At 35.6% G+C, this 18,029-nt stretch overlaps 2 protein-coding genes across 6 annotated transcripts in view; one reads left to right on the top strand and one right to left on the bottom strand.

Moving 5' to 3' along the window:
- Positions 1-2,372: 2,372 nt before the first annotated feature.
- On the top strand, positions 2,373-6,990 carry LOC110373725 (uncharacterized). The gene is made up of 5 exons (XM_064040880.1): positions 2,373-2,885; positions 3,243-3,310; positions 3,618-3,737; positions 4,048-4,098; positions 4,678-6,990. The coding sequence occupies exons 1-5, from the start codon at positions 2,696-2,698 to the stop codon at positions 4,762-4,764; spliced, it is 516 nt and encodes a 171-aa protein (XP_063896950.1). The 5' UTR covers positions 2,373-2,695; the 3' UTR covers positions 4,765-6,990.
- Positions 6,991-8,438: 1,448 nt separating this feature from the next.
- The window catches only part of Trh (trachealess), a 165,061-nt gene continuing 155,470 nt past the window's right edge, over positions 8,439-18,029 (bottom strand). For 3 of the 5 annotated variants that reach the window (XM_064040818.1, XM_064040820.1, XM_021331068.3), the window contains 6 exons: positions 15,339-15,463; positions 14,948-15,001; positions 13,638-13,831; positions 13,230-13,339; positions 10,093-10,240; positions 8,439-10,001 (listed from right to left, as the gene is read on the bottom strand). In XM_064040818.1, coding sequence (XP_063896888.1) covers positions 8,789-10,001; positions 10,093-10,240; positions 13,230-13,339; positions 13,638-13,831; positions 14,948-15,001; positions 15,339-15,463 — 1,844 coding nt within the window. In that variant the 3' untranslated portion in view covers positions 8,439-8,788. The remainder of the gene's footprint in view (positions 10,002-10,092; positions 10,241-13,229; positions 13,340-13,637; positions 13,832-14,947; positions 15,002-15,338; positions 15,464-18,029) is intronic. The other 2 variants (XM_064040821.1, XM_021331069.3) reach the window with 1 other exon arrangement.

Raw genomic sequence — 18,029 nt, 5'->3', positions numbered from 1 at the left:
ATTTTGGTCCAAAACAACAGTACCGAATCAAAGTGAAGGCCGAATGTTTACTGATTTTGTATAATCTCTCTGAAACATCATTAAAATTTTGAATTTTCTCGTTAATATAACTGGTGAAGGACTCATCGAGAATAGGTGATCCCAGGAGGCGAAGGGAACTTTTTTCTAGTACTGTCAAATTTGGAGCTATGGATTGGAATTTCGAAAAGACTTGTTGGTTGTTATCAGGGATGAAGATTTCACATTTTGATAAATTTAGTTGTAAGCCAATGGAGTCGAATTTTTGTATTAAAATCTAAAGTCGTCAGCTACAGTATCTGCGTCGCCTCCTAGGATCCCATCATCGAGGTACCACACATTAAATTTAGAATTTAGCTGTCGAATAATAGGGTTAATAGCCAAGCTGAAAATGGCAGGCCCCAGAGGATCACCTTGTTGACATCCGACGGCCGAATCTAGAACTTTGTCTTTATAGAGTAATTTAGTTGAATGTCTATAACACTGCCAAAGAAATTTATATAATTTTGGAATTTCATTTTAACTTCCGTCAACAAGGTATCTCTATTTACGGAGTTAAAGGCGTTCCTAATGTCAACCTTAAGGATGACCTCGCCTTTCCGCTATTTACATACGTGGAAAGGGCGTGTACCGCAGCCTCACAACCCCCCTTCGAGCCAAAACCTAGTTGTAAGGGCTGAAATTTGGCGGCCAGGGTGTCTTTGTAGTAGGCACAGCCAAACTTGGCTGCGATACGGCGATATGTGCATCCCACGGCAATGGGACGGATGCCGCCATCTTTTTTACGCAGGGCACATAAATTGGCGCCATACAAAACGTCGATGACGGCTCCGTTCACATTGCCGGAGAGCATTAGGTTAATAAGGGCTGTCAGCTCCTTCAAAAGCGACTCACCAGCTTCCCCGGCGCTTGAGCACGTCAGATCCTTAAGGTGCTGCGGCGTCAAGCCGTCGAGGCCACCGGCAGAGCCGCTCCGGAAGGAGCCGACAGCAGCGCACAATTGGTTGGCTGTAATTGATAGATTATCTGAGTCTGGGGCAGGAGGGTCGGGGAAGGAGAGGTCATCCGATGCTGCCGGGTGTTTACTCTCCAGAGCTGCAACAGTCTCTGGGGAGCACGGCGCAACCACATCACTACTGAAAAGAATTCTAGCGGCACCCCTTATGTCACCTTCCCTAATTTTGACTCTACATGATGCAAGAGTCCTTTGTGGGAAAACTGTGCTGTAAATTTTGGGTCAAAAGAAGTAGAAGGACTATTACAGTTCTCTTTAACTTGGGCTGTTAGGGTTTTTTTGGAGGCCAAATTTTTTTGGACATGTAGTATCTTATAGGAAAGGTAAGTAACCGCTCCCAAGCACGTTCAGAGTTCTCTCGGACGACGAGAGAGACGCATCGTGCCAAACACGCTGCCACGGATGGTCTCGCGCCTCGAGGAACTCTTTTTAAGACGGGTATGGAATTTTTCAATTTACATAGCTGTTGCCAAATGGGGGTGGGATCAGGATTAGATGGGGTACTAGGTAAGGATATGGGGGCCGAAGGCACACCGTGAGGTTTATGAACCTTGCCGCAGTGCACCTTCAAACCCCGTTCACCTTTAAAAAAACGTGCTTGTGAGCAGTGGGGGCATCTCACTGATCCTTCCAGCGATGTGGCAGGCTGACTTCCACCATCACTACATGCGTCACTATATAACATGTAAAAAAACAGTAAACTTACTCTATTAAATTAGAAACAAACGTAAATTAATAAAACACAGAAAAACTGAAAGTCATTTTTGACACCTGGTGTCACTGGTGACGCATCAGGACGCCACCGGAGGCGCCGCCGCGCTGCGCCGTGCATCGTGGCGCAGCTGTTGAATATTTTTAGAGATCCGTGGATATAAATATGAATAACTGGATGAAATTGAAAAACTTTTTATGCAAAATTAATTGCAGATGACAGGAATGACAGGTGGAGCACTATGTCGTTATTCTTGTAATCACCTTGTTCTTGGTGATTTATTTATTTACATTTCACTTTTGTGTTCTCATTGCTGAGCTTTCCTGCAGCAATTTGCGGCATAAGTCTAGGTTTTGCGGTTCAAATTAATATTTATTTATTTATTTATTATATATATTGATGTCCTTGACAGCTCTTCCACTATAAAATTATTGTAATTATTTTATAGTGTTTTTATTCGGCAGGATCCAAAAATATTAGACGTTGAAACAAAACGCAATAATAGCATATCTGTGGTAGACAGACGTCAAAACGCTGTGAAAGCCAGCGCGTTCCATTGCCAACACAGAAAATACTATATTTAGAGCATCGATTAGTTTCCTTTTCGTTTTAAATGGTTATTTAGAATGAGATAGAACACAACAAACACTTTCTGATTTGAAATTCTCGAGAGTCGACAACGGTGAATGGAATTTGTTTGGGGCGTGATTTATTGTTGAAACTATTGTTTTTCACTCAAATTTGTAACAAAATCTATGATAAACCGAGAAGTTCATCAGTTTAGAACTTCAATTGCTCTAAAACATCCAGTAACTATAAAGTTTTCAGTTAACAAAACTAACTTCAACGATTACTGTTACAAGTTAGGCGTGGCTCCTACTGTGAAACTTTCGATATTTACGTGTTGATTCCAAACAAAATAGGACTTTGTGAGTAAACAAAGTGCGAAAATGGCTCCTGTATTGGAATCCTGTTGGTCACCATGCATCTGGTCGTCCGATACGAAGATTGGAAGCCGGGCAGTAGCCGTGTACACAATTGCTATGAGTTTGGTCTTGATTACGTTTGTCGCGTATCAAATGGATGGCGGTGACTCTACGCAACTTTGGAACCCACTGTTTGAAGCTGATGTTAGAGGATGTAAGTGAAAAGTCTAGATTGCCATAACTATTGTCTGCAGTTCAGTACTTTTGCTAAACAGTAAACTTTGTATCTGGTAACTTCAGTCTACGCTCTTAATGCTGTCTCAGTTCTGTTATTAAACACTGTCTAAAGAAGACCAATAATCGTTTTTCATGTTTAATGTTGACTATTGAACTTTTTTGAATAATACTAAAAAGGTATGATGCTCACTCTTGCTATGTCAAGATGAAGATGGAATGTTATACACAAATTGTAATAAATTTTTATAATGTTAATGAAAACATACTTAATGGAAGGCTAGTTTTGATAGGCTGATATGATAATATTACTATAACTTGCAATATTATGTTTCAGCTCTGCAAGTATTTGGGGCAATATTCATCATAATACTGACACTGCTTATTGTGTTCTCCGTGCTCATGGTAAGTTAAGAGATCCTAGTAAAATATGTACTTACTTACTAATAGTATTAAGCTAGAAAATTTGTTTGAATCTCAGAAACTACTGTACAGATTCAAATCACTTATTATTAATTGAGGAAGGCTCTATGCTACTTTTTATCAGGGTATGCAGATTAGTTCCATTGAGATAAGGGTGAAATCGCTGGCAAAAGATTGTACTTAACCAAAAATTATAGATTATAACATATAACATTGTACTCTTACGTCTTTCAGTTTATATAATATTTTAACACTGTTTTATTAACACATTCTTACTATAAAATTCCAGATAGTTGGTGTAAACATCTACATGCGAGGCTTCATTCTGCCATGGCTGCTAACTATGGGGCTGATCATCGTCTTCCAACTGCTGTTTGGACTCTGGCTCCTGGGAGGATACTATATTTATGTAAGTACATGTTCCCACATTAATTTACTGTTTGAGTTAATTTATGTTAAAAAAGATAAGCTAATCGCTAGCCTAGTGCATTTCAGCTGTGAAAAAGTAGAAAAGACGTAAAACACAGTGTTGTAATTCCAATTTATTGTAAGAGTATTTTAAAAAATTATAATATTTTATGACAAAATTAAATAAGAGATAATATACATAGTCGACTTTACTCAGGAGTAAGAAGACTAACAAATCAATCAAAAAACATTTACTTGTACATAATTACTCATTGAAGAACCATGTTAATCATTTTCATATTAATTTACAGTTGGATGCTACTTTTGCTGCTCTTGTGGACTTCTTGTGGATGGCCTACAATGTGAGTACAATTTTATCAATAAATAAAACAAAGCAATATACAACCCAAGTTTTTGTTTACTAACACTTCTTCAAGACAACAATGTGATTCTCTGAATCTACACATCTTTTGATTACTAAACATTATGAAAACAACTACAATGAAAAAAAAAAACTACAATAATTGGAGCATTTCATTCATTTGATGTTAATGCTATTTTAGCATACTGAATAATTATTGTCTCTAGGGTTCTGTAATCTTTCCATCTTCATCCCAAACCAATCTTGATTATCCACCAAGCTGTCATCCCAAGGGTTTAGCTGTTTTACATTGAACAGCATAAAAATATTATAAACCCAGTTTACATGATACCTACTAGTCGTTTTACCGCGGTTTCAGCCACGTTCTGTGGGAGCTGCTGCCCATAGTGGGGAAAAATATATATGCCTATTTTACTCGCAGATAATGTAGCTTTCTAATGGTGAATGATTTTTTTAAATCTGTCATGTAGTTTTTATACTTCAAATATAGAGTACAGACAGCATTCCAATAATTAATTATTTTTTATTAATTATAATTATTTCTTCATTTCCTTTACAGTTGTATTGCTGGCTTTGCGTGTTCTCGCAATATCAACTTATATTAGAAATGCAATCGCCGAATATAGAAATTTTAGTGGAGTACTAACCCAGTATGCCAATGTTTATTATAAGGTAAGGTAAGGAAGAAACCATTTTTAGAATAATGAATTTTTCTTATACATATAGACAAATCAGGCAGAGAGAATCAAGTTAACAAAAAATTATGTTTTAATTATTATTTATGTATGTATTGAAATACATGTTACAATGTGTTCAGAAATCATTATAATATGTTTAAACATAGAAGTTATTTTAATTATAATGTGTTATATGAGAGGTGGTATGCAGGTTAATATGGTCTCTTTATATCATTGTAATTTGATGCTAAGAATATTGTATATTTTTCATTACATATTCAATGTGAAAATCGGTTTTAAAATTAAATGTAGATAGATAAATGAAATTATTTTTGTTTTAAAAATATTAGAACTTAGTAGAATGACTTAGTATGCCTTAATAAATGTGCCTAAAGAAATAGAATACTTAATAGTTTGGAAATTTTCAGTGTTTTTCGTACATTGAACACGTTATTTACAATAAAGTAGGTATTGTTATTAATTTGTATAAAGCTCCACTTATGTGTTCGGTTTTCATAGTTGTAACCGTTTGAAATGCTGTAAATGCTGAACCATATAAAAAACAAATATTTATCTCCTGCAATACTTTTTGTATGTTTCTGGCCTTCTATTTAATTGTAATGACACTAACATAAGTAACATAATTAGCTTTAATCTGGATGAAAACGTCCCAGTGTGGTGCAAAGCCAATATTTATCAGATCACATACTTACAAACGATGATGTCCTCCTAGCTGATTATCGGCTACGGCGGCTGTTCCCATTTAAGGACATTATCCAACTGCGCAGGACATATAGTGCACAAGCATTTGCGCAGACACAAGTGCACTCACTATTCCTTCACTCTCTGCGCCCGATGGGACGGCAATCCGACACGACCGGAGAGAGATCAGGCGCAGGACTGACATTTACGTGCTCTCCGAGGCACAGTTGTGTCACCACCAAGAACCACACTCCGGCCTGTCTGTCAGTCTTGCGCTTGATCTCTCTGCAGTCGTGTCGGATTGCCGTCCCATCTGGCTATGAGTATGAGAGAACAGAGAGTAAGCCTGTTTCTTAGTAAACGCAACTGCACTATAATGCCTCATGCAGGGGCACGATTCTGCTAATTTTACTTCAGCGACATATGATTCACATCCGACTGAGATCCAATCACGACTCAATTACGATTGAAGCGTATGTGGCATTCAGCATTTTTTTTTTAAATACTTAAACGTTTTTATCCTTTTGTGATTCATTAATGAATAATTTTATCTGCAAATGATTTCCAATTGCAATATGATTGTAGAGAAAACTGCCGTTCCTATAGGCCAAAATGGCAGACCAATCGCAAACCAATCTAATGTCGTTGGAATACGATTGGTCTTTTATTAGTAGATTCTGCTACTCCTGCCCGATATGGTTATAACTGCTATTGCAATTCAATTTCTATTCAATTTCGACATTATTAACGTATCAGAATCCTGCCCCAGATGAATGATTTTCGAGAACAGCAACTATGGCTATATTTAAATTAGCCAGGATGACAACTATCGTACTATTTACGGCGTTGCATCACACTTCCGTTTTCGTCATTAGTTATAAGAACTGATCGTAACTGTCCGTCCATTTTTATATATTTAAATTTATACAATTGATTGTGACTTTTATTATTTTATATTTACGAAGAACCGGTGAATCTCATAAAATCAAATTTTGCATTTATATTCTTTGTACTTTAAGTATCAAAAAGACATTTTATCATAATTTTATTTGATACAGTTGTAAGTTATTTTATATATGTTTACATAGGTTTTAAATCATTGACAATAAGAAATGTATATTTGTAAATTGCTTCTTTGGGACATATGCGAAGTTGTGAACAATTGAATTCATCTTCTGAGCCTTTTCCCAACTATATTGGGGTCGGCTTCCAGTTTGATTTGTAAATTGAATTATGCCTTGAATATAAGCATTATCGTCAGATTTTTTAATAAATAAAATTCAAATATTAAAAATATCCAGAAGTTAAATAAGGTAAAATAGAGAATAGTCCCATTTTTTCTAATATATCACGCTAACGCATATATTTGCCTCGGATTCTGAAATATGCCTCCAAATTTTACACAAATCTAAATCACTACATACTAATTGTATCAGATCTGAATCATAAAACAATGTTTTTCTTGACTGAATAAATAAATGATGTTATTATAATGTACTGTTTATTTATTCTGTTTGGCTATCCAACGTCAATTAGTAATTTAAAAACACGAATGACCCCCTCAACAAAGAACTCTTATGAACTTTCTTTGTAAACGGATTTATAATAGAATCCCAGTTCACTTGTTACATCTAACTGGCAGTTGTTATGTACTCTCTTATATATTCTCTCATGTACTCCTGTTGTGTACTCTCGGCAAAACAGATAGGTATGCAGGCAACAAAATCATAACATGTTTGTGTGCGTAATTCAAAACGTTTTTACTTCGCCTATTCATTAGTCGCCGGTGGCGCCCCCTCGCGCGGTGTTATTGAGTATATGATTCAACAGTGTTGCTTGCAGTATTGCATTTGTTAGATAAGGTGTTTTATGTTTTGCATTGCAGGTATTTATAAAGCGGGTTTTTATCAACATTTTTTTTTGTACTCAATTTTATATCTTTGTGTCTTATAGTCGGCTGGTTGATTCAGTGACAAAATTAAAACAAATTGATTGAAAATTCTTAATCATTTATTCGGACAAATAAACTTCTTTTTTCATTCATGATTCAAAGAACAAAATACATGATGTTGAAGTTTTGAATTTCCAGAAGAAATATATAAAAAAAAACATAACAGAATAATTGCATGACAAGCCTATCCCAATTTTATTATAATAATTACAACTTTATTACAATTTTAATAATTATTACCTTATATTACGATACATTAACGAAGCCTTATAAAAATTGAAATAAACAACTTTTCCCACTCGTATTGCACAGTTAAAAATAGCATAAATATTACCAATTATTATTAATTGTAATAACACCTAATCGAATTAATATAAAAATTACAATTTTCTATATAAAAATAATAAATTGTATTTGGCTTGAATAAAATTATAAAGAAATCTGGAATGTTCTGAGTATTTCCACTACAATAAATTAATTGTCATGATCAATTAAATGACAATAATGAGATGATAATATATTTTTAATATTGAAATTTTCAAGAATTATTAATGTATGATTAAAATTATAAAATGGCGATGTCGATATCAGCTGTCAAAATATCAAATGTAACAATCGATAAACATTTTTATCGATACTTTAAATCCGATTTAATAACTAGTAATGTAATGACAAGTAATTATTTACAATGGAATCTTATACTGATTAATAAAAATAATATACAATACTTAAATTCTACAATTTACAATGTTAAATGATTATATTATCGCCTAAATACAGTCATGTCGATAAACTATTATACAATAATTTACAAAAAGCTTAACTATAAATGATATGCAAGAAGCTATTGATATAGCTCATGATTTCACTGGGTTATTACCTAAATAAAAATCTATGTATTAAATTTTGTTTTAAGTACGCAACTTTTAAACATACTTTATCGATATACTTTAGATTTTTTTTATATTTCAATCATTCTATTGATGAAGTTTATCGATATCTTTATGTCGATAGAGTATGAAGTTATGAAAACGAATTATTTTAAGGTATGTGAGAGTATGTGATTGATATAAATGCAAGGTCAGTGCCTGAAGCACAATTTTTGGCACATCCCATAAGAGTATTCAAAAACATTCAACTCCAAAAAAATAGAGAACGCCAAGTCGTCTGAGTATTATAGTTTTGGAAGTCTTTTGTTAACCGTATACGTTTTCCGATAATGCATCGGGGATTACCCCGTTAATTCTAATTGAGCCCCGAAACAACAAAATGTGAAAAACTTAACAACGAATGCTGTAACACAAGCTAGCGAACAAAAACGAAGATTACCGAAGATTCGGCTATGATCCTGCCGAGTACCAGTTCGTGTTCGGTGGCGCGGACTTGTCTACGGGCTGATGCGGGTGGGACGCATGCGCAGAGTGCGCCTGAGGGTGATACAGGTGGAACGATGAAGGTGGATGGAAGAACTGCGACTGGTCTAACGATGAAGCGTAATCTAAAGCCCCAGGAACCGCTGAATACGCTTGAGGCTTCAACGGAAGAGGAGCTTCACCTAAATAAGAGTGCCTTAAAGCTTCTGAATAAGCACTATTGTCGTACGGCAAAGCGTATTGTTGCTTATCTCTTGGGGATACTGAACCTGGCGGCGTCATCGCTGAATGATAGTCCGCGTATCCTCCGTAAGCTAAAGATCCTATATCTGTACCCTTATGTCCTAATTGCTCCCCATAACCAGAGCCTTCGCTGCCTGGCGGAGTGGGTAAGGGCCCTGATTGGCCGTCACCGGAGTAATACCCACCAGTTCTACCATCACCCAAGAAGTTGCTACGGATCACACTTTCTCTGTTAGCGTAGAGTTGTCTTAATAAAGCTGACGCTGGCGTGGAAGTGTGGTTCGATGGTATCTGCCTATTCAGAGGGTTTAGGTGATGGTTCTGCGTCCCTATCCATTGTATCGTCGATTTCTGCTGCTGTTGTTTCAAGAGCGCATCTGTGGAAAAGTCTGTTGGTCTGTGAGAGATTTCCTTGCCATCTAACGCTACTGATGGCAGGTGTTTCGACATGGCATTTTCTAGATCTCTCACTGATGTTGCGTCAGAAGCACCTTCGGGTATCGATAAATTAGTTTTAGACATGTCCCGTTCTGCTGGTGATATTGCAGCGCCAGGGTTAGATGAAGTCTTCCGTCTTTCTTCTTCTCGTTCTGCTTCGTCTTCGCAGTCAGTTGTGTGCTTTCGTTTCTTCAGTCTTCTGGCTGGCATTGGTGAAGTTCTTTCAGTGCTTGTGTGAAGAGGTAGAGGTTGTGCGTCACTGAGCCTAGTTAGGTGTGTGACGTCAGAAGTTGGTACAGGAGCTGAGGATGCCGAGTCGGTGTTTGTTGGTGGTTCGGTTCTTTCCGCCTGATGACGTGGTGGAGGGGGCGGCGCTCCTGAGTTGTCGGTGTCTGGTGGCCCGTTCTCCGGATCTCCCGTTGTTTCTTCTCTTTTGACTCCTTGTACACTTTCTTCTAGTTGACAGCAGTCCATTACCGTGTTTGGGTATTCACGACCACTGAAAGAATGAATTCCATGATTAGTTTTGTGTCTTTTAGGAACTTCAAATCAAATTCTATTTTCTCTATTGTGATCATTATTTATCTTACCTAATGACGTAATTGACGCATATAATGTTCTGCTCCTCAGCATTCTTGGAGGAGCAAACGACGGTGGCACAGGTCTGCATCCAGGTGTACCCGCCGAGCTTGTTCATTATCCTATAGTAGTGCGTCAGGACTTGGCCCTTATTCATTACTGAAACAATGAAATTGATAGTTTGTTAGTGATTATTTATTGAAAATATTCATTGTGTTTAGAGCCCTTTTAATTGAATTTACAGATTTATTCGTGGAATTTAAATTTTTAGACAATAATGTACATATAACGATCTAGACCTCTATTTGAGGCTGATATTCCATGTAGAAAATCGATTCATTTTTAAAGAAGTGGAAGTCAAGTCTTGATTGAATATCGTCACCAAGCTAGTCACAGCAAATCAAAACCCATCGGAATGTAATGATCCTGTAGCTACCTAAACGTCTGACCTTGATGATGATCGCTAAACAATAGCTTAATCAACAAATAAAAATGTAAACGCATTTGTATTAGCGTCATTAAATTCAATAGATTTGTTACACAAAGGACATAGTGAACACGTGTTTGTGGTACGTGAGTCATTAATACTAACACGGTTTTTGGCATTGTTGATGTATTGTATTGGCAAGTGATTTTTTAATTATGATGCATTTGATATTGGATGGGAGCCAATAAATGAAACTGATGAAGCAATTGTTTTTGATTTGTTTCAAGTTGGACAGTTAAATTGTATGGGGCAAATGTCATCTAAGGATCCTGACTTTCTACAGAGAGAACGAAAATTGTTTTCAAAATGTTGGCTTGTAATAGTAGTCAGAAAGATAGATATATTCTACCGGTTAACTTAAAAGGATGGATGAGGATGAAAGGTTGACGGAAAAGACAGGCTACGAACAATGAGAATGGTGTCGTTGTAGAAGGAAAGGACCGCTGATATGACGGGTTACATAGATCACGAATAAAATTATTAATATTTGCTGTATATATTCAAGACATAACCGAAAAATTATATAATATAATTTTAGAAAGGCAAGAGAAGAAATAGAATAACCGGGTATGATGGGTTACGCAGTACATTTCCATTAAGTACTTTAAAGATGAAATAAAACAAATCAAAACTTTTGTTAAAACAAAAGCGGTTTATCCTATTATTAGCAGTTGACAACGTCAAAGCTGAGGGTCATTATCTTTAATTGGAGACAATAAATAATAAATCAACTTGTTTTTCAGGCAGCGAACACGAAGTAAATACCAAAGTGTCATAGTTGTCGGAAGTCCCAAACATAATCATTTAATTTTATTGGACGTATGCACAAAATTTGAATATCATACGCTTTGCGATCGTCAATAAAGTCATCTCGTAACCAAACCGCGTATACAGTTGTAACCAAATTACCCGCTTTCTAACAAACACCCGGACTTTTATGCTAATATGTACAATTGTTATTCCAGACCAGGAATGTCCACATTTGACCGGCATCTACATAGATGTACATTTTAAATTCAAATTGATGGTCTCGTAAAGCTATCAAATGGTAAGGTGCTAGAACCGCATGACGTTAACGCTTCACCGTGATTGGCATTCAAAATGTCAGCCATCTTGTTATGTACGATGATTGGTTGAATGATTACGTCAGGATTATGAGTCCTTCCATTCATGTCATCTTTGTTCTTGAAGTCGTGTATTTTTGTGGTGGAGCAATCACATTAGATCGCATTCAGTCCAGATGAATAAGATACATTGAGGTCGTCACGAATTTTCCTCATCGGTCAATTTACATAGGTACCCGATACAACGTTAAAGCATTACAACATGAAGTCGATACTACGGATGTCATAGAGCCAGCTACGTTGAAATAAAGTAAAACAGGACACGCACACAATACTAATGAGTATTATGAAGCAATAAAATTCAATAAGGAAATTGATACTTTAAAAGCTGCAAGAAAAACTTATAAAACCGAGGAAGTTGAGAACAACAAAAACTATGAATCACATAATAATTCAAGTAGGAATAAACATAAAACAAAAAAAAAGCCATCTTAAAGGACATTAAGACATGACATTTCCCACGTATACGTAAAGGGAGAGGAAACCGAAATGGTGGTATAAAAATTATTATTCAAATCACAACTTGAGTAGAGACGGGCCGGCGTGGCGCTAGGCCTAAATTGTATTCCACTGACGGATGTGCAGGAAAGTAATACTGCCATATATGAGATTACATTATTTGAATAGGAATTTCGTACACGATCCTGTGCATACCATGATGAGCATATGAGAACAAAATTATAAAGGAAAAAGACGCTGAAAAGTTCGCTCGAAGATTCCCAATTTTTTCTCATGCTTACGACGAAATAATGAAGATCTTTATTGGCTAGGGAAAAAAATCTAAGGAAACCTAGGCTGCACTTAAAAGGGAGTATTATGAATAGTTACAATTATATTATCAGTGTAAAGTCCCAAATACGTCCTGTAAAATACCGGACCGCAAGTCCACATTATTCTTAAATATACATAAAAATGTCATAAGTGCAATATGAAGTACAAAGGTATTCACAGGTCAACAGCAAGCGATTTTTCACTGTCACTAAAAGAACTGTTCCCACAAGCGGCGGACTCATAAATTTTCCTCGTACCGCTTTGCACCTTGAGTTGCCTGTCTACTTGACATGGATTTCTATAGTCCACAAACTGAATACAAATAGGTAGTTACGACATTAACCTACGAAGGATTTCACCACATATATATTGGGTCATGGGTGGACATCGCATTGCTATAGACAATTTATTGTACTTGCAAGGCTAATTAGAAATAGGAGTGACAATTAACGTTGCCTAACTAGATTGATATATTGATAGGAAGAAATGTTGAAAGCTGTAATTTATAATAGGAAGTCGTAAAGTTAATTTAGGGACTGTTAATGAGTATGGTGAAAACGGTATTGTAGAATATACGACTATATCAAATGTTATTAATAAAATCATTCATAATAAAGGAGATTCACATGACAATAAACATAAAAATACTGTAAAGCTTAACAACTACCACAATAATCTCATATCTGATCAAACAATAGAAAATAACGACAAGAGAAGGTAATGAGATGAAGACATGAAACTTGCTAATGATGGTATATTTACTTACAATCTACGTGACATTTCCTAAGTTTGTTGGCATCTTCTCCGTGGCAGAGAGCGTATAGATTCTTCCCCGTTAATTCTTCAGCTGTGTAGCCTAGCAGTTCTGATACACGGCTGAAATAAAAATACACAGAATGTCAAATCATGAAAAACTTTATTCTGAAGAGATCGAAAACAGTATTTTTGATAACGATAATGATTAAAAGTGGGGACCTATAATTGGCTGCATGTTACATAAATTGTCTTATAATTATTAAATGTTACTGCTGTTGGTTCTCCAAATATTAAATAAATAAATAAATAACAACTTTGGCAAGAAGGATTTCAAGGATGTGAACTAGAAAGCAATATTTTTTAGGCAGTTAAGTAGGTAAACAACTGTATGGTTTAGTTTAGTGAGGTGGTTTCTTACCTAGGCTCGCAATGTGCTATTCGGAAGTCGAAGTTAATCCTTGTGACGAACATGTCAGACTCCAGTCTGATCTCATGGACAGACGGTGGCGGCAATGCTATGGCTAGAGCCACCATACCCAGGAGTACCGTTGGAGATTTCCGACTATGGGAAAAGGAATACTGCGGTCGAAGACGGCATAACATCAGAACCACCTGGAAAGAAGGAGAAAACCATTGAAATTGTGAATAAGAAAAAAATAATGAAAAGTTTAAATTAAAGTCTTCGTCAATGATGTCATGCCTATCTGAAACGATTAAAAAAACAACTGAAACTGTAATAAAACCTAAAATTCTCATTTCCATCATACACTAATAACATTAGAACATTGTTAATAAGACAACTTGACAGCAAAAAAACAAACTCAACAAAAACATAATAAAAAACATCATTAAAACTTTCACATTTACTTCGTTTTCGTAAAATAGAAAATACGGAACGTGTCTCATGTAAGAACATTAAACTTTCAAACATAACGAGAAACTGAAAAGCTATTTGTTACACACCGTAATGTTTCTGAGGCACGTATAATACATATTACCAGGTAATCGAAAACGAAGATCAAATGTAAGGAGGATCGACTAATTTGCAATTTTCCCAATAAAACCGTTGCCTTCGGCGGAACACTGGAAACCGTTCAGTATTAATTGCTTTACTGATTCTAAAACTGAGTTATATTACCCATTAAGATATAGATAAAGCGAATTATAGCTGTTACTTTTACTTACATAACAACCCTTTAAAATATAAATAAAAGAGCAATTGACAAGCTCTAAAGAAATTAACGACTCTCAGTGTATAAAAGGCAAGTGACCAAGAAATTGCTTATAAAATAAAAGAGAAATTTACACCCCGAAAACAATCTACCGGCAATTTCGCTCAGCTATTGCGGTATTCGCAAGTCGCTTCTGATATAATCACGTTTTATGACCTAGCACCGAGTTAAGGCAAAAATTATGGGGCCGTATAATGCCTTGAGGCACCCCAAGCTAACAATAATTCTAACCAATAATATTTGTGATCTAAGACGGATAAAGAGGTCGTTCGAATCCATTTGTTACTCGCTGTGAAGATATGGGGCTATGAGAAGTCACTTTCTTGAATATACGTGGAGGAATAGGCTGATTTATAATGTCAAAGGGTGTCTATAAATCGATATTTCTTCTGTTTCAAATAAGGGAATGTTAACACTGACATAAAAAAGCATTTTATGACACAATTCATACTCCACGTAATAATTTGTCAAAAATCTCTTTCTACAAGATACCCACCCGCCAGTTACCACTCTCGGACCTCGTTGGTTCACCCTCCTTGCCTCTTCCAACCTAGATCGAAAATGAAAATTCAGCTTCCATTTATTTCTCTCTATAAATACTAGATAAGAAAAATGTCCACAAACTTTCATAGTCTTTCATGGTTTACACATAAATTGAAGTTTTTAATGTTATTCATAGTAAGGATTCGATATTTGCTTAGGAAAATTAACTTCTTATTGTATGTATGTAATCATTGTTAGTAGCATAAAGGGAAGATATGGCAGAATTAAATTTTTGGAACGTCAATTTAGAAACTCTTTCATAAAACTCTTGTGAAGAACTATTTTTACTTTATAATATTCTACAATATCTTCGCTTTATGCTCCAAATGAAGTGGTTTCCTTACCCTATATCCTGAGGACTTGAAGTGGCACCCCCTCTTGGTCAGCGTACTCTTCATCCTGATGCAGAACGCTCGGTCCATCCCCCGGTATAGCGACCCGCTTGCCGCTAGGCTCATTTGTGCTGATACTGTTGACAAAATAAAAATAATTTATAATCATAGCTATATATTTTAGATAGAATAGAACTTGAGTTATTTGATTTATTGTGTCATTTCTACCTAAAAGTATAGTTATATCAAGCATATTGTTTGGTGTTTTTTTTTTTTAAGAAATGTAAACATTATTAAAGTACAATGGCTTCCCAAACTAAAAATAGATTGTCATTATTCCATCTTTTTCATAAAATGTCACATCATCTTGTCTTGTTACTATACAAAAGCTTCGCTTCCAATAAACATTTTCTAACAAAAATATATTTTTAACCAAAATTAAATGCAATTCAATTTAAATGGTTTCCTAATAAACACATATCTTGGCCAAAAAAACTTAATAAAGATCCGAGAAATGGACGAAATTTTAACACAAATAGAATCAAATTTTCGTTTAAAAATGAATCAATCAATGGTGGAGTTGATTGATTGGGTGGACGTGGAGCTAATTATAAGATTGGTGCGTCTGGGACCAGGGACGGTCGACACTACGCTGTAATTGATTTTACTGGACCAGCCACTAAGTTATTTGGTTGTGGTTCTAAAAGTTTTGCTGGCGAAGTAGGTAATTTTTTGAGTTGATAGATCAATTTGTAAAAGAAACATTTTTCGTGTCTTAAAGAATCTATTTCATCAACAGTATGTTTACCTACTCTTGATTCCATATCTTTGAAATTATCATTTTCACAATGAACTTTCTTGTTGTAGGTTAAGAAAATTTTCCATACAGTATTTATCAATGTATTGTATTGTGTTTTTTCCATACACAATTGCATCATTTTCACAAAGATAGCGACGCTAGCTTTTTATAAGGTTTTTTTCTAGTCCAATTTCAGAACGTTTTTTTTGCTTTAACTATTAGTCATAGATCGATACGTCAGTTCCTTTATTTCCTCGGGTCAATCTAGCGCAAAAAGTTCTTTACTCATCATTCTATTATTATTGGGATGAACTAATCTTTGCGGTTCTGTTGAGGCCACCCCACCATCGCAGGCCTTTCTTAAAGCTGCCTTTTTTTTTAAGATTCATCATCATAACAGAAAGCCTTTTCCTAGGATACACGTTTTGGTTGCCTACCGGTTCCAAAGAGTCAAGACAGAACTATATCAGTTGACTGGATTTATGATTAACATAATGAATTACCAGTTATATCAGTCACTGATTCAATAAATCTTGAATCAAGCAGACTGACCGTCAACATGACATAGAAGGACCAGTAAAGGATGATACACTAGTAAAAACCCCAGAAGGTGACTCAGAAAATGTATCAAAACATATCAATTTCCTCCTATTATTTCAAAAAACAGCTGTCAACAACTTAAAATTCTTCGAGCATGTTAGTTCTGTTGCAAGTTTAATCTTTGGCAATAGGCACAATGACCATTATGGCGGACAGAAGGTAGGTATGTCGATTTGTATCACGTTGCTGTAATACTTAACCAGATTGACTCAGCGAACAAATATTTGTGTAACCTTGATATATCAGGCTTTTGTTAAGTGTTACAAAAACGTTAGCTTTATTTTTTTGAAGTATATTTTGAAGTATAATAAGTTTTTCAGTGTATGGGGTATAATGTTCTGCTTTGTGTATTGTTTTATTTTTATCTTATGTTTGCTGTCTTAATTTCTCCTGCCTCATTTGTAGCTTACCCTAATGTTTCTTGTTGACACTTATGGATTTTTTCTCAAGTTGTTTTTGTAAACTTATTCAGCTTCAAAAAATGTTAAGAAATCTTCAACAGACAATAAACTCTTATCATCTATTCCCAGGATAAGATCAGGAGTTGTGACGTCACTTCCACCTACGATACAGCCAAGCGGCAGATTATGGCAATATCCCAAGATACTGGTATGTGGGAGAGTCGTTCAGCTAAACGTTTACGACTTGATACTATCTAAACGGGCACAACATTTCTATTACTTCTTTAATATTCATGCTTTATGCAACCATTTCTAGATTTTGAATTCAAACATTTTCTGTTATTTGAATCTTATTTTTCTAGACAGCTGGTGCACATTTGCTTTTAGGACTGTATTATACAAGGCTTTAAGAACATTTAGGTACTTAATATCTACATGACAGACTCAACTTACATTGAAAGTTGTACGATGGCTGTACGTCATTCTTTGTATGTTGTCAGTTCAAAATAGACACAATAAACCGCAAATTACAACATTGGCATCGAGTGTTGTGCCAAAGCTTTGTAGCGGTAAGTGATAGAAGTATACAAGCATCGAGTATTATCACATATTTTGTACATTGCTCAGTATCGCATAATTTAAGGGATGTGTTAAAATTGCCTTCACCTGTGAAAGAATTATGTATCCTGCTACCTTCTGCACTACTTTTAATATAATGGCTACTCTTGCGTTATTTAGATTCCTATAGAAGCAAGGGTGACTTTAAAATGTTCAACTTTATTCATATGAAGTTCCTCCTATGGTGTTGAGAGTGCCTTCTCAACTTCAACTTTTAGATCCACTGGTCCTTCGCTTCAGACAACATCAGTCCATGGCCATCACGGTGACAATGTGGCGATTTCA

The sequence above is a fragment of the Helicoverpa armigera genome, chromosome 23 (genome assembly GCF_030705265.1).
Source record: "Helicoverpa armigera isolate CAAS_96S chromosome 23, ASM3070526v1, whole genome shotgun sequence".
In the NCBI taxonomy this organism is placed as follows: domain Eukaryota; kingdom Metazoa; phylum Arthropoda; class Insecta; order Lepidoptera; family Noctuidae; genus Helicoverpa; species Helicoverpa armigera.
The sequence above is the reverse complement of the archived record's forward strand: the minus strand, read 5'-3'. Positions and strand labels throughout refer to the sequence as shown.